This window comes from Mustela nivalis, assembly GCF_964662115.1.
Source record: "Mustela nivalis genome assembly, chromosome: 8".
Lineage (NCBI taxonomy): Eukaryota > Metazoa > Chordata > Mammalia > Carnivora > Mustelidae > Mustela > Mustela nivalis.
In genome coordinates, this window is record NC_139027.1 from 140,564,866 (window position 1) to 140,582,166 (window position 17,301).

General features: G+C 33.3%; 1 protein-coding gene across 3 annotated transcripts in view; it reads right to left on the reverse strand.

Moving 5' to 3' along the window:
* The window catches only part of SYCP2 (synaptonemal complex protein 2), a gene marked incomplete at its 5' end in the record, with an annotated part of 71,634 nt that overhangs the window by 46,948 nt on the left and 7,385 nt on the right, over positions 1–17,301 (reverse strand). The window contains 12 exons of one of the 3 annotated variants that reach the window (XM_082746732.1): positions 3,605–3,700; positions 4,666–4,711; positions 6,123–6,175; positions 6,256–6,398; positions 7,250–7,284; positions 7,556–7,641; positions 8,279–8,364; positions 10,487–10,511; positions 10,854–10,956; positions 11,749–11,879; positions 12,646–12,789; positions 13,734–13,795. In XM_082746732.1, coding sequence (XP_082602858.1) covers positions 3,605–3,700; positions 4,666–4,711; positions 6,123–6,175; positions 6,256–6,398; positions 7,250–7,284; positions 7,556–7,641; positions 8,279–8,364; positions 10,487–10,511; positions 10,854–10,956; positions 11,749–11,879; positions 12,646–12,789; positions 13,734–13,757 — 972 coding nt within the window. Of the gene's footprint in view, positions 1–3,604; positions 3,701–4,665; positions 4,712–6,122; positions 6,176–6,255; positions 6,399–7,249; positions 7,285–7,555; positions 7,642–8,278; positions 8,365–10,486; positions 10,512–10,853; positions 10,959–11,748; positions 11,880–12,645; positions 12,790–13,733; positions 13,796–17,301 lie in introns of those variants that run through there. The other 2 variants (XM_082746733.1, XM_082746734.1) reach the window with 2 other exon arrangements.

The window sequence follows — 17,301 nt, forward strand, 5'->3', positions numbered from 1 at the left end:
CACACACACACACACACACCCCAATGGAATATATACAATGGCATTGTATTTATACACACGTAATACAATTCCACTGTGTGTGTGTGTAATACAATTCCACTGTGTATATATAGATGTATATATCTATATATACATACCACATCTTCTTTATCCACTCATCTGTTGATGGGACACCTGGGATCTTTCCATAGTTTGGCTATTGTGGACATTGCTGCTATGAACATCAGGGTGCAGGGGCCCCTGAGAATCACTACCTTTCTAACTCTGGGGTGTATACCCAGTAGTGCAATTGCTGGGTCATAGGGTAGCTTTATTTTTACCTTTTTGAGGACCCTCCACGCTGTTTTCCAGAGTGGCTGCACCAGCTTGCATTCCTACCCATAGTGTAAGAGGGTTCCCCTTTCTCCGCATCCTCGCCAGCATCTGTGGTTTCCTGACTTGTTAAATTTTAGCCATTCTGACTGGTGTGAGGTGGTATCTCATTGTGGTTTTGATTTGTATTTCCCTGACGCCAAATGATGTGGAGCATTTTTTTTTTCACATGTCTGTTGGCCATTTGTAAGTTTTCTTCGGAGAAATGTCTGTTCATTTCTTCCGCCATTTCATATCTGGATTATCTGTTCTTTGGGTATTAAATTTGATAAGTCCTTTATAGATTTTGGATTCTAGCCCTTTTTCAGATAAGACATTTACAAACATCTTCTCCCATTCTGTAGGTTTTCTTTTGGTTCTGTCTACTTCTCCTTTGCTGTGCAAAAGCTTTTTATCCTTATGAAGTCCCAATAATTCATTTTTGCCTGTTTCCCTTGCCTTTGGAGACGTGTCTAGCAAGAAGTTGCTGTGGCCAAGGTCAAATGTGCCACATGTGCCTATGTTCTCCTCTAGGATTTTGATGAATTCCTGTCTACATTGAGATCTTTCATCCATTTTGAGTTTATTTTTGTGTATGGTGTAGGAAATGATCCAGTTTCATTCTTTTGCATGTGGCTTTTCAATTTTCCCAACATCATTTGTTGAAGAGAATTTTTTCCTATTGGATATTTCTTTCCTATTTTGTTGAAGATTATCAGGCCATAGAGTTGAGGGTTCATTTCTGGGCTCTCTATTCTGTGCCACTGATCTATGTGTCTGTTTTTGTGCCAGTACCATACTGTCTTGATGATTACAGCTTTGTAATAGAGCTTAAAGTCTGGAACTGTTATGCCACCAGCTTTAGTTTTCTTTTTTCAAAATTCTTTTGGTTATTCAGGGTCTTTTCTCGTTCCATACAAATTTTAGGATTAATTGTTCCAGTTCTGTGAAAAGTGTTGATGGTATTTTCATAGGGATTGCATTGACTGTACGAACTGATCCAGGTAGCAAAGACATTTTTAAAATATTTGTTCTTCTAATCCATGAGCATGGAGTGTTTTCCATTTCTTTGTGTCTTCCTCAATTTATTTTATGAGTGTTCTATAGTTTTCAGAGTATAGATCCTTCCCCTCTTTGGTTAGGCTTATTCCTAGTATCCTACAGTTTGGGGTGCAATTGTAAATGGGATTGATTCCTTAATTTCTGTTTCTTCTGTTTCAGTATATAAAAATGCAACTGATATCTGTACATTGATTTTATATTCTGCCACTTTGCTGAATTCCTGTATGAGTTCTAGCAATTCTGGGGTGGAGTCTTTTCCACATAAAATATCATGTCATCTGTGAAGAGTGAGAGTTTGACTTCTTTGCCAATTCAGATGCCTTTTATTTCCTTTTTTTGTCTGTTGAGGTGAGGACTTCTAGTACTATGTTGAATAACAGTGGTGAGAGTGGATGTCCCTGTCCTGTTCCTGACCTTAGAGGGAAAGCTTTCCAGTTTATCCCATGGAGAATGATATTCACAGTGGGCTTTTTGTAAATGGCTTTTATGATACTGAGGTATGTTCCCTCTATCCCTACACTGTGGAGACTTTTAATCAAGAAAGGATGTTGTATTTTGTCAAATATTTTTTTCTGCATCTATTCAGGGGATCATATGGGTGGGAAGCAACTTTAAACATTAGACTGAGTTACCAGAGAGTATCTCTATAAAGAAGCAACACTTATACTGAAATCTAAATGGGAAGAAACTGAGATGCAAAGATCTGGAAGTTTCTGGGCAGAAGAACAAACAAGTAGAAAGATCTGAAATGGGCACAATCTTTGTTAAAAAAAGAAAAAAAATAAACGTGGCTGGAACACAGTAAGCATAGAGAATGGTCTGAGGGGTCAGAGAAATAGCTAAGGACCAGATCACAATGACCCTCATACACAATGTTAAAGAGACAGAAGGAGGATTTTAAGCAGCCACTACATGGAGAATGGCTTTTAGGAAAGTCAGAGAATACAAGGTGAACATACTACTGCCAGAGAAATCCAAGAAAGAGAGAATTCTAAATATGCATTTTGGAGGACTCTCCCTGCCTTTCTAGGTTCTGGCACATGGCAGGCATTTAACATTTATAAATGCTTTTTATACCATACCTACCGGATATGATACTATAATTGCTATTTTCTTGTTGGAATAGTCCACTAGAGCACACCGAGTGCTGGCAGGGACTACATCGATCCTATTCCATCCTCCTCTCCCAAACCTGAAGCTCATTTCTAAAGATAAACCAGTAAAAAAATATTCCTACAAACTCTACTGGAATAAATATACCAGTTAAAACTGTGAGTGACCCTGAAAAGCTGTGCTAATATTTGGAACTCAATTTTAATTAAGTATTCTATGAAGATGCTCTAAAATAAAAAGAAATAAGAGTATGTGGAAAACCTCAGGGGCATTTGCTTAATGTCTATCTATAGTTTACCTGGAACAAAACGCAGGATTTTACAAGAGACAGAGCAAAAAGACTAGCGCCTCATTAAAATTTAGCAACTGCAATTAGATTAGTAAATGCAGATCAACTCTTAGTTGGACTTTTATAAAGCAACTATATAGTCCAGACTAGAAGTATGCCCCTGGACTAAATATTAAGTGGTAGATATTTGAAAACAATGGCTCGAGAATTCTCTTCATGTTAAAAAGAAGTCAGAAAATACACCATCTGGTTGGAAGGTTAAAATTAAATATAGCTACAATACAGCACATAAAGAACTAAAGCATTTCCAAACACTACCATAAGAATCAATACCTCACTATTTTCAAATAGAAGAGTTTATGAATGGATAAGATCACTTACCAGTATTTGTTAAATTATTTTTAAGTGAGTGCCTCTACATTTGAGTAACTGGCATCTTTTCTAGATTCCAGTTCATATGTTCATATGAGTGTTAAATGTTAGGTAATTAACATGTAATTTATTTCTGAAAAATCTTATGTTAAAAAACTAGTATGAAAATCTAGCATTAATTTTTCTTTTGCAGTTAGACATCAGAAATAATCTTCATTTCTAATTAATGGAATGGGCTACCATGCTAATCAGAACTATAGGGTTAATACTGAAATCTATTAAAAAAGCCAGAAAAACAAATGAACAAAAATCCACATTCTTAAATTAAAACATTTTATAACATATATATAGATAGATAGATATACACACACACACACACACACACAAACATAAAATGATAGATAGAATAAAGCTTACATCATTATCTCCAGCAATGTAGAATGATAGAGTCTGGCTCCCAAGATTAAAATCTATCCAAAATTCCTCAAGTTTTTCATCTGAAGGTATTTGCAACTAATAAAAAAATAAAAAATTATTATATACAATGATTTTAAAAAGGGCAATAGAATATTATGACTATGTTATATTCCTGGTTGAGTTTGTTTTGTTTTGTTTTTTAAAGAAAAGAGGAAGGGCACCTGGGTGGCTCACTGGGTTAACGCCTCTGCCTTCGGCTCAGGCCATGATTTCAGGGTCCTGGGATCAAGCCCCAGGGTCCTGATATCAAGCCCTGCTTCAGGCTCTCTGCTCAGCAGGGAGCCTGCTTCCCCCTCTCTCTCTGCCTGCCTCTCTGCCCACTTGTGATCTCTGTCTGTCAAATAAATAAATAAAATCTTTAAAAAAAAAAAATAAAGAGAGGACAGCCAAAAGATGAGGTAATAGAAAGAGCAGCCAAGCACAACATTTAATCAGAAACAATAAAAAGAAATGCTGCTTTAATACCTTACACAGAAATTAGCTAAGCTTCAAGAAATCACAAATATTCCAAGTACAAATAAAGGTTGAAAATATTAGTTTGACTATATTATTGAATGCTAAATCAATAATGGGCTTGACTTAAAGGGAAAAGAAGCAAATCTTTATATTTCAGTTATCCTTGGCCACAATACGTCACTTCATAAAATGGCTCTTAGACACAGAATACTAGCCCAGCTGTACTTGTGATCAAGTTATGACTATTTTTAACATTCTTGTCAACTTTTAACCTATAATTCACTAGATCATGTGTCAAAGTTCATCTAATACCTAAAACATGTTTCATTTATTTATTCATTTTAACTCTTCTGATACAGAGAGATACAGACAGAGAGCATGAGCAGGGAGAGAGACAGAAGGAGAAGGAGAAGCAGACTCCCGCTGATCAAGGAGCCCAGAGTGGGGCTTGATCCCAGGACTCTGGGATCATGACCCGAGCTGAGGGTAATCGCTTAACCATCTGAGCCACTCAGGTACCCCAACATGTTAAATTTAAAACTTACCTCATATTTATCAAGAAATGCTGATAAACAAGGAAATGTAAAGACCCTGAAATAAAAAGCAGTTCATGTTAAAAAAATATTAATAAGCCTTCACACTGTAATCTTGACTAGCCATAGAAACCATGTCTAGGATCAAAAGGTAATCAGGCTGTGGTTCTAAGGATTTAAATAAAATCGTATCTCTTTCTAAACTAAAATAAGAGTTTAATGGAAATTTGTTTCTGTAGAAAAAGTATATTATTTTGAGGATACTACCCAGCCTCCCCTTTTAACTATTGTGACTATACCAATTTACTCTTTTTTTTTTTTTAAAGATTTTTTAATTTTTTATTTGACAGACAGAGATCACAAGTAGGCAGAGAGGCAGGCAGAGAGAGAGAAGGAAGTAGGCTCCCCAATGAGCAGAGAGCCCGATGCGGGGCTTGATCCCAGGACCCTGAGATCATGACCTGAGCTGAAGGCAGAGGCTTAACCCACTAAGCCACCCAGGCACCCCAATACCAATTTACTATTTATGCTATAGAGTATAAGTAGAAATTCCTAATTTGGCTTATACTATTAAGATAGTGGAAGCTCCCATAGGTTTTACACAGGAAAAGAAGAGTAGAAATGAATAATACAGCTAATAAAAATGACTAAATTTACCAAACACTTTCTTGGTCAAACACTTTTTATTATAAGCACTTAACATAATCATCTCATCTAATTCCTACAACAAACATATGAGGTAAATATTACTGTATTCTCATTTTACATCTAAGGAAACTGAAGCAAGTAAGTTTAATAATTTGCCCACATTAGAATAGGAAGAGGGGAACCTATGATTCAAATCCAAAGAGCCTGAGTCCCTGTGCTCAACCTTCACCCTGTCCTTGTTTCCTTAGTAAGTAAAGTAAATGTTCAATAAAGATGTCCTGAGCATCTATAATATGATGCCAAGGAATAAAATGCAAATACTGCTCTGTTAGTATCGAAAGTGTTAATTACTTTTCATTCATGCCCATTCCTGAGATGAAAGAACCTCAGAAAGAGCTTAGTGTTACAGTGTGTTCATTATTAAAAAAAGACGATTTGTTTGCTATGTATTTTTACTCCAGTATGTGGATGAAGGAGGCGATATTAATACTAGGTTTTCATTATTCCTCAAACACTAAATTTACAATAAGGTATATGTAATTCTAAATAAAACAATTTTTAACTACTAAATACAAATATATGTTTCTGCTAAAAAGTACAAAGTAAAATAAGACCCGCAGGAGATTTTATCAGTCGACCATGCCATAACTTATAAATGGTATTACCAAAAAAAAATTGTTTTAAATATCCCTGTGCATTTTACATCCCAAATGACCAAGTACATTTTAAAGGTTCAACAACACTGTGTGCTGGCTCCTGGGCTAGTTTTTTTTTTTTTTTTTTTTTAATCAGTAAACGGTTGAACACTATACTAGGCTTACCTTCTCTTGTCTCCAAGCATGCCATTTACAAGGTTGAGAAATACTCTGCAATCCTAATTTTTAAAAAAGAGACTTTAAAAAAGCATAGTAATAAAAACCCCTATTGTTAATTTACTGTTTTTATACTACTTACTGTTTCAAATTCAGAATCTTTAATTCCTTTAAATGCATTAGCAATAAAATCCATTGAAAACCACTGACATGCCAAGTCTTGTCTTTGTTTTTCTGTAGTCATTCTACATAGTGCTTCTACGATACCTACTTGTAAGTCATAATCTTAAAAAAAAAATTGTTAATGTATTATTAGAAAGTATGAAAAATAAGTTTATAAAAGTCATTGGTTACAAGCAATTAGAACAAGCAAGAGAAAGAAGGAAAATACTGGTGTCATTCACTCATCTTTTGCTATTTTGTTTATATGGATTAGACAGATTCAGAAATGAATACAGCCCAAATAAGAAGTTTGGTGCAAATAACAAGTTTACTAATAGAAGAAAAGAGTAAAACTTTTTTTTTTTTAAAAGGATATTTGAAAGAAACTCCTAAATATTCAAAGACTCTGCCATTCCATTATTAGAGTTGTGAATTGCAAAATAACTCATAGGATAGCCTATAAATCACAGAAGCTTTTACTTTTGTATGATGGTTACAGTCATTCCAAAGTATTTTAACCAGTGGTTTGTTTGATATGAAAACCACTATATCAAAATTTTCTCATACTGAACTTAGAAAAGATTGAGTTCTTTTAAAAAACTCATTTTTTAAAAACAAATCTTTAAATCCCCAAAATATTAATAATTTCACAAAACACCATTTGAGGAATTTCTTAGGAAAAGTAATTCAAATATGTTAGAAAATTAAATTATTATTCATTAAGTCTACCATTAGGCACAATTTATATCTGAAGACTCCTACTGTCATGTTTAATTATTATTTTAGCCTCAAGATATAGATTATTTAATCACCTATTAATAATTAAAAATCGCTTGATTGTACATAGTTTATAATTCCCTCACATAATCTCACTACATTACAATGTTAATATTATTTTGACTAAAGAGATATTATATTTTACTAATAAATTTGGAATACTTCCAAATATGAACATTTTGAAAAAGCAAACTTACCTCCAGCATCTAAAATCCTTTCTCCCATACTACTCCTGTAAATCAAAATAACAGATTACATACCAAACTAGTACCAATTAAATAAAAAACCCACATATTTAGGGGGCAAAAACTTCACTAAAATTTACAATTGGCGAGTATCATAGACTTTTGCAGAAAATATAACCATGAATTATATTAGAAATATACAGTAGTTTATCAGTTTTAATTATTAATGCAACTCATGGTTGTCTTACAGCCTTATAAAATATCCTTTAAATTCTTAACCTGAACCACTAATTAAAGCAATATGGTACAAATTATTACATGAGAATTAACATTTCTTGGTTAGAGAGTATTTTCCTGGCATCTTGAGGCATTTTGTCAAGCATAGCATTCATTTTTTTTAGAGTCTAGAAAAGAAAAAAAGATAATTCATTAACTTTATATACTCAGTGAAACATTAAGTATTTAGAGAAATATTCTAGGTAGACAAACTTAGAAGCCTATTTTTTTTCCCCTTTAGTAAAGCATTTTAAGTAGGGAATGGAGAAGGGTAGAGAAAAGAATATAAAGTATAAAATAGTGAATACAAAAAACATGAAACGAAGGATATCAAGAATAAAATATACCATGATTCCAGTTATACTCTTTGCAATAAGACATATGTTTATTATTACTCTGTTATAAGAACTAAAGGAACAAAAACTATTACTTAATATTTGTTCTTATGGTTATATATATGTACACACATACACATATTAATATAGTTTATTTTTAACATTTAAACTGAGAACTCCTAATATCTAGATGCTATAATTTATTTTCATACAAGCTATATGCATATAAACACAGATAGCTATGAATTTTCAATAAATATTTGGGTAACATATTTATTCATCATGTCAGACAATGAATTTAAGACAACAGAAATATACTACATAATTAATTCAGTACCAAGAAAAAATTATTCATTTTGATGAATTGCTACTAAATTTACTTCACTCTCTCATTTTTAGTTTTTTAAAAAACTCTAACAAATGGTTTTACCTCCTGCTGAATACAAATATTCACTCTTGAGTCAATAACCAGGACACAGATTCGAGGCACGAAACTTTCCAGTACTTGCCTTTTACCTGAAAATGTTAAATCATTAATAAATGTGTATTTTAAATTCTTTTAAGTAATGGCAATCTTTTCTTCTATGAATTAATGAAAGAATGTACTAGTTCAGAAAAGGCCTGCTGACAGTCTTGGGCAACAGGAAACATGAAATCCAGTCCTAGTCGTCCTACTAACTAGCTCTGTGGCTTTGAAAAAAACACTTCTCAACAGATTTGACTCATGTTGAGCTGGGAAAGGCATAACTTCAGATTCAGCTTCTCCTTTCAGTTTTAAGGTAGTAGGGCTTTTTTCAGATGAAATAAATATAGTTCAAAAGTGAAATTTCTATCATGAAGTTCTTATGAAAACTGGCCTCATTAATTTAACCATATATCAAAAGCTCCATAATGGCCATAATCACTCCTTGATATAAAGATCTAGGTATCTTGAGCTTTTTTCCTAAAGTTAAGCCTAGTCGCAAAAGACAAGGTTTTATCAATACTAAATATATTCAGAGGAATTTGCCACATGCTATTTCATAATGCAAATTTAAAAAATAATTTTAAATACTGGCGATACAACAGAAAATACACAAGTTTCCAGGTAACTACACTGAAGGTAAAAAAAGAATAAAAACCACTTAATTAGGTAAAGAGATATAATTATTTACTTATAAAAGCACATGGATTACTTCATATTCACTGATGCTGTAGGACTGTTTTCTTCCCTAAAAACTTAAAAGTTTAGGCTAGATTATATGTCAGCTGTAAAGCAATAAATGAAAAGGTAGCATTAACTACATCAAAGTAAATAGCAATTGAGCTTTTAAAAATTTTTGGCTTTGAAGGCAAACTGTCCTTTTATTTATAAACAATTCTCCACCCTCAGTGACCAACCCTAGGTAATTCTTCAACCAACAGAGATAAAATAATTTGCTGGACTGCTGCCCTGGCAAAAAGCAACGGTCATCTGCAAGTGAGAATGAGTAGTCATGTGTTCCACATACTGAAAATTCTGTCCCATTAAGGTTAAAAGTTGGCAAATTAGGGCCCACAAACCAAGTCCACCCCACTGCCCATTTCGTATGGCTCTGTTATTCATCAGTAGGTACTCAACGGAAATATCTGCATCACTGAACCAGCAGTTTCACACTGAATTTCATTCTCCTCTCAGGAATTTAGCGAGTATCTAAACGGCTTCAGTAATTAGCATGGGCTATAGAGTTTATATTTCTTAATGAATTCAACCCAAAGTCATAAGGCAAAAATCATTCTTATATGAGAAACTTCTACTTCACTAAAGTCATTTCAATGAAAGGAAGGTTATCTGAACCACAATAATGACGAACTGTTTTATCTATTTCCCAGATTGTCAAAAATTAAAACAAGGAGCCAGTTCTCCATTCCCACACACATTTACAGGAGTACATTTTTTTCTAAGTTCCAATTACAGGTCCAGCATCATTTCTGGACACGGATGAAGTACAAAGGAAATTTCCATATTTCAAAATCCATTTAAATGTTCGGCTGAGGGGCTTCCACCAGCCTTCCGTTGTAAGTGATTCATCCGCGATGCAATGACATTCTACAAGGCAAATACTAAGAATCTAATACAATTCCATAAATGCTTTCCAAGCGATGAACATGTTCAATTAAAAATCATGAACTGATAACAGTATGTGGCATCATCTACATGGAAAGACATTTTCTAATGCAATTCACATAAAATCTTATTACAGATAAGCATAAAAAATGAACGCTTGCAATCAGTTCTGTTAAGAGCAAACACTAACTCTGAGCCTTAATTAAGTGAAATGTCATCGCCTCAAAAGAGTGCTAGTCTCATTAGTTGACCTATATTACAAAAACACTGTACTCAATTATTGTAGTATCTTGAATTGTACCAAGATCTCTATGGAAATCTGTTTTCTTTCTTGTTATACAAGTACCTATATAGTATCATTGATTTCTTTTGCTTGGTCCTACTACAAAGCTTAAAATGTTTACTATCTGGCCCTTTACAGAAAAAGGTTGTTGATCCCTAAATTAAATAGTTAGATTCCTAATATTAGGACAATACTCTGAAGACTGCAAAATTATACTAAAACCCTAAAAGCAAATTATTATTTTAAAAGAAAGAAAATGTTTATTATACCTTCATCATTGGTGTCATGTATGACCTGAAAAAAAAGAAACATTTATCATCTTGTATTATAAACCATTATAGTATATTGATACAGTAGTAGATATTAAAAACAGTATTAAAGTAACAGATCCCATTTGAATTCGCCATGTAATTATTTAACTTATTAACTATTTATTGTGTTTGTCAGGATAAGTGCTTTATATAATCTGAGCAGACTAATCCACTCAAGTCACTAACCAGTCTGTTGGTGACTTTTGGACTCTGGACATATAGAACACAAACTGTATCTTTAACCCACTGAGCCACCCAGGTGCCCCCAAACTGTATCTTAAATAAACACATGCTTGTAAAATTGGTTAATCAATGTGATTTTTACCATCAAAAGGTCAAATAAGTCTTCTATCATATTTATAACTGCCTCATCTTTTGAATTTCCTCTGCTGAGAATAATCTCCTTTGATTTTTCAAACCAGGCAACCATGTAAAAAAAGAAATGTATACATTAGTTACTTTGAATTCAATTTTAATAATTTTAAGCATGTACTTACCTTGCATAAACAGTAAACTTAGGAATAAAGAAACATTAAAAATAAAAATTCCAGTATTATACAAAAAGAAGTTTTATGTTTTTAAACATCTTTGTTGTTTTCATTTTTTGGTAACTTACTGTATTTTACCATTGTTTAGGTGGGAATGGCTGAACTAATCTTAATTCTAGGCAGAAGACCTTGATTTCCCCTTTCAAATTCCTAGTTCAGGTACATTCATTAATAAATGAAAATAAATCATCATAAATTAAGTTGTTTTGGCATTATTACTATTTGAGAAGTTTTGGTGTTATTCTACTTTAATTAATTCACATATTTGAGAATATACTACATGTTAGGTACTATTCTCAGTGCTAGGTATACAGAAATGAATAAAACAAATAAAATCAATATTCTATATTCTAGCATGGGAAATAGATAATAAGCAATATAAAAAGAAAAACAAAGTTAGACTGTAAATAGATAAGAGAAAATAAAGCAAGTAAAGGCCTCAGGGAGTCTTGCGACCTTAAATTCACATGATCCTCAAGGAGCCTGGTGTAGAGGGTATCTTTCTGATCTTTATCTTTGTAACGTGTAGCTCAGGTTACAAAAATACTTACTTTACCTAAAGTTTTAAGTAAACTCCCCAAATTTATTTTTCAACTTTTTGAACATTTATTTATTAGAAAACACACTTTGAATCTTATTTCCCTTCACATAAATACTTCACATTCTATACTTATCTTTTGGACCAGTCCTTGCTTTATCATAGTTGTAAGTCCGGCGTGCCCCAATATAGTGATATTTTTGCCACATCTTCCAAAAGAAACCAAAATTGTTGAAACTGCTTGGATATCCTTTTTATTAAGTTCCTAAAACAAAAAGTATATATTTAAACATCTGTAAATACAAAATAGTGTGGAACTGGCACCGTGTAATTCTCACATATCCTGAAAGTCAGCTACTACCATCATCTCCATATTGCCAAATACAGAAGTGTGGTTTAGAGAAGCAAGGCTCAAAGCCACCCAGCCTGTGAATGAGAAACCCAGCACAAATATGCAGATTTGTATAAGTTCAAGAAACTTTAGACGATGGTACAATGAATCAGTTACCTTTCATTCCAAAAAGCTCTATGTATTTAACCAACCGAAATAAATTTTTACTCAATCTTTTAGATCCATAACAAATCTCAGATACTGGAGTACTACACCTTTTCTCTGGTATAAAAAATGCCTTACATATAATAAATCAAGTCCAGGATTTTGGATAATTTTTTGTGTATTTGTTTTTATTTTTCAAAGCACCAAGCACTGTCCCCATTACATGAACAATATGCTGATAGATTTTTAAAGTTTTTCAAACTTCAAATAGGTAAACTATTTTTCCTCAGTTTAGGTAACATTTAATAGTGGCAACACAATGTAAACATAACTTTTTGTATACTGTGTTTAGAAAATAGAAGTCTAATACGTTATTTGGGACTCCAGATTTTTTTTAAAAAATGAGCACTTATTTTTATAACTGTAAACAAGTTTGCCAAAGCCTTTTTACTCATTTCTTCCAATGGAGTGTTTCTTCCTAGAAAGAGTGCTATCCAATCATTTTAACAATCATTCAACAAAAAGGAGTATTTACCCTGCATACAAGGTCGTCCAACTTGTGGAAAAACTGCTTGCTGCATTTAATCTTCACCTCTTCACAAATATCAATTTGTAAAAGTGTTTTCAAAGGTTTGAAATCATTTTTCCTTAAAGCATCATCAATGCATTTTTCCAACTGCTAGAGAAATAGAGTTAATGGCACAGAGATTGAATCAAAACCAAAATTAGTCACCCTATGCAATTCAGTAATTTAACAATTATTGCCACATGAAAATTCTCAAAAGAGCTTATATCAATTCACTTATTTTTTTAAAGCTGTCCACTATTAAATTTGGAGTAACAGAGATAGAGATCAAGCTTCTTGCATAATACCAAGAATCTACATAAAACATATATATATGGTCTACTAATTTTCCACTTCATATCCTTTATTGTAAATTCATCATTATGTTCAGCTCAAAAAAGAAACCTATTAATGAAAGACACAAAATAAACTCTATAGTAATTAATACTTAATTCCATGGATAAAACCCTAACACATCTGAATATCAATTTCTTAATGAGGTTTAAATAGTTTTTAAAAAATGCATAAAGACAGATAAAAGCACTGTTTTGCAACTGTATCAATATAATTTAAGAATTAAATATATAATTTGTGTTATACATTTATAACCTTTACAAAATCTACCATCCTTACTACTAAGGTATAACATTACTAATAAGGAATATTTATACTATAATCTGATCACCACACTTGGTGGTAAATTGCATACATGTTAAATAGATACATTAAGTTTTTTTTTTACCAAAATCCAAGTATTTACAGTTTTAGACCCTGACATAAAAATATCCAGACATAAATTATACATGAATCATGCATAATTCTTTTCAATATAAAAGGCATATGTAAATAATCAGCATCTTTCATACCTCATAAATAAGATTTTGAAAACAAATCTACTAAAAAAATGAAAGAGTAACATTTTAAATTATTCCACTCTTGACTATTTCATAAAAACAAGCTTCATTTTTCCTAAAAATACAGCATTTAACACCTATAAACAAACAAAAGTGATTTTAGGAATTAAAATACTTCCTTCTTTTTGATCTAGGACTACCAACCTGGAGATCTGGTCTTATGGGCATTTTGACTTAATTTTAAAACAGCAAGACAAAACAAACACCTGTAAAAACAAAACATATGCTTTTAGTATCTTATAATCTATTCTGTATGTTCATCGTTCAAAATCTTAATACACATAAATAAGCACTGGTGCTTATACTCAAGGCAATAAATAATTTCAAGTTCCTCACTGTTTATGAAATTACACAGGTGCATCTGGTCAAGGAAGTTTCTGGAGGAAAGTCTGAAGATCACGTATTCAAGCCTTCTCTTCTTATAGATTACTTAAATAAATGTCGCAAGTCTTGTCAAAGGGTCACAAAACTAGTTAGTGAAAAAATACAAACCTGGATCTCTCTCATTAGGGATTCCTGCTATACTTGTTCCAACTTTAGGAACAAGAAGAAAATAATCTTAAATTAATGTGTAAATGAAATTTGGTCTAGTAACATAATATTTAAGAAGGGGAGAATATACAACGGAATTAATGTGTAAATGAAATCCGGTCTAGTAACATAATATTTAAGAAAGAGAGAATATTCTCATGTAGAATATATGAGAACAGACAAATATTCAGTGGAACAAGGAAAAGAAAACCCAACTACACTGTCTCTTCAAAGAGGAATGGAAATGGAAATCAACACATAGCAACACCTACCATGTTTCTTTTTTAAAGATTTTATTTATTTATATGAGAAAGAAAGAGAGCAGGAGGAGAGGCAGGGAGCAGGGAGCCCAATGTGGGGCTTGAGCCCAAGACCTGAAATTAGCACTTGCGCCAAAGGCAAATACTTAGCTGACTGAGCCCTCAGGCACCCCTGCATCACCTACCATCATGACAAAAGCATCTAACATTTTTAAGTGTGATTTGGCCATTATATCTATAAAGGAAAAGAAATATCATCTTTTCAAGATATTATAACTGGAACAATTAAAAAATAATCTGTACTATGAAAAGCTTCATAATAGAAACACCAGGAAATCCAACACAGAGAGACAATTAATTAATCAGCCCAAGATGAATACAGGACTACATAGTTATAAGAACAAGTGGTGTTAGTTACAGTCTACTTTCTTGCAGATGTGCTAACAGAGAAATTAAGTGCCAGTAAGGGCATACATATCGGGCAGACAAAAGGCATGAATAAAAAAATCTCTTATATTTTCCAATTAACTCCAGGAGGAAAAAATTGATCCCCAAAGAAACATTTGTTCCATGTGCATAAGGAGCCAAGTCTAAAGATGCTTTTGTAGCACTGTTTGGAGTGGCAAAAATTCAAAAGTATCCAGAAAGAAGTTAGGAATGGGAGGGAAGGTGAAGAATGAATAAAATGTGGTATATGATAATCAATTTCATAAACATAAGTGATGAACCGGAGTTTGAGATATTTGCAGTCAATTTTAAATTAAAAACAGTTGCCAAATGATACTGTGTAATGGCATTTATGTGAAAAAAAAAAAAAAGAAAAGAAACATTGTTTACGATTATATCTCTAGGAGTAAGTATATTCCTCCTTGCAAGTGTGTGTGTATTTGTGCCTGTGGTGAGGGGAGAGAGGGAGAGGAAGATTCCGCTGGGAGGGTTTGTCAGCTCCCTGGGGAGGAAGAATTGTAAGTTGCACACGACTGTAACTTGCTATTTGTCAAAGGTAAACTTTATTTGTAATTTACACTTATATGCCTTCTTAAAAGTACAATAAAGCCTTGCCAAACTACAGGTAAGTGGATCCAAAACATGATGAGATCAGTACCATGGAGGTTGGGTTATCGCAAGGGATGAAAATGACCAAGGCCAGCCTCCAGAGCTGAGAGGCTGCGAAGTCCAGCTGCTCCATCCAAACCTAGTCAGGGCTTAGCTGTGATTATGCCCCATCTGGTTGTGTTTGTCTGCTCTGGCCGATACACGAATGGGGCAGTTCCAGGCCCATGGCTAGCTGGGAAGTCCAGTATACCAACAATGATTCCAAGATCTCTAAACAGCTAGGAGTCATTCTGTCATTTTGCCTGACTCAGAGAGCTCTGATCCTGAAAATATTGGAAACTCAGGGACCCACTCTTTGCTTCCCCAATTCCAAAGTACGGGTTTGCCGATTTTTTACTTGGCTTCACTCTTTCCTTAATTCTCTCGAGGCCATCACAGAAAATAGAAATTTAGCCTGGTTCTGTTTGAGAATGTCGTATCACACACTGTTAAAAGATTTTAACACACACACACACACACACACACACACAGAAGCTTGCTTCCTAGATAGAAAATGGGGTGGCGGGAGGATACGAAAAGTATTATCTCAAATACAGCGGGAAGAAATACGTACTGGAGGCTGGAGGTCAACAACCACAAGGGTGATTACTGAGAAACGACCTAGCCTAGAACTTTAAGCATCCACTACAGGCACTATTGTCATAAGCCTGAAGCTTAAGGGGGTAGCTGTCTGCAGGAGCAACTATTCGTTGGGTGATACAATACAGAATATCACAAAGGAATAAAATGACAAAATGCATACAAGAAAAAGCTGAGATTTCATATCTCAGATAGGAGAGATGCAGACATTCCAATATCTACTCAATAAGAATTCCAAAAATTAAAAAAAAAAAAAAGTGAGGTAGCAACAGTTGAATAACAACCGAGAATTTTCCCAAAATAAAAATGGACATCCACAAATTTAAAGAGTCCACTGAATACCAAAGAAGACAAATCTACAAACACTGTGAGGTTATTTCTGAATAATAAAAGAGAAAATCTTAACCCACAAAAGCAAAAACAAAGCATGCAAAAGAATAACATAATAGATACCCTGTTCTCACAATAAATTTAGAAATCAACTACAAAGATAGCTTCAAACTTTCCCTATACTTGTAAACAAAAATATGTCCCTTTGCAAGATAAAAAAAGATGGAAATGACTAAATATTTAAGTGAATATGTATACATACAAAACTGTAAGATGAAACCAAAGCAATAATTAAAGTATAATTCATAGACTTGGACGAATCTATGAAAACATGAGGAATAGCAGAGGTAGCCCAGACTAACAGGGTCATAGGACCTCCAGATGGTAAAATTATCAGATACTTTCTTTAAAGTAACTATAAATACTGTGTACATAAAGATTATTCAGAAAGACTGAGAACTTTGACAGAAAACTAGAAACTAGAAACTAGGGTGGTAAGGAAGGCCACAGAGAATCTGAAAAAGAATCGCATAATTCTAAAAACAAAAATAGTCAATAACAAATTTATTAAGAATAAAATGGAAAGACACACAGGTGAAAATTATAGAAATAGAAGCTACATCAGAAAAAAATATCCAGAAAGAAACAAAGGTAAACAAAAATATGAGGAGAGAAACTAGGAGACAGAACAACACAGGGGATAAGTTATGAAGTCCTATGTATCTGTCACTGAAATCCTTGGAGACAGTGAATGGGGCAGAAATAGTCCTAAAGAAATGATGAGAAAGAATTTCCCCAAACCAATAAAAGATATCAAACTATAGATTCAAAAAGTCGTAAGACTCCCCAACCAAAAAAGAAAACTAATATCCAGGTGCACCACAGAAACTGCTAAC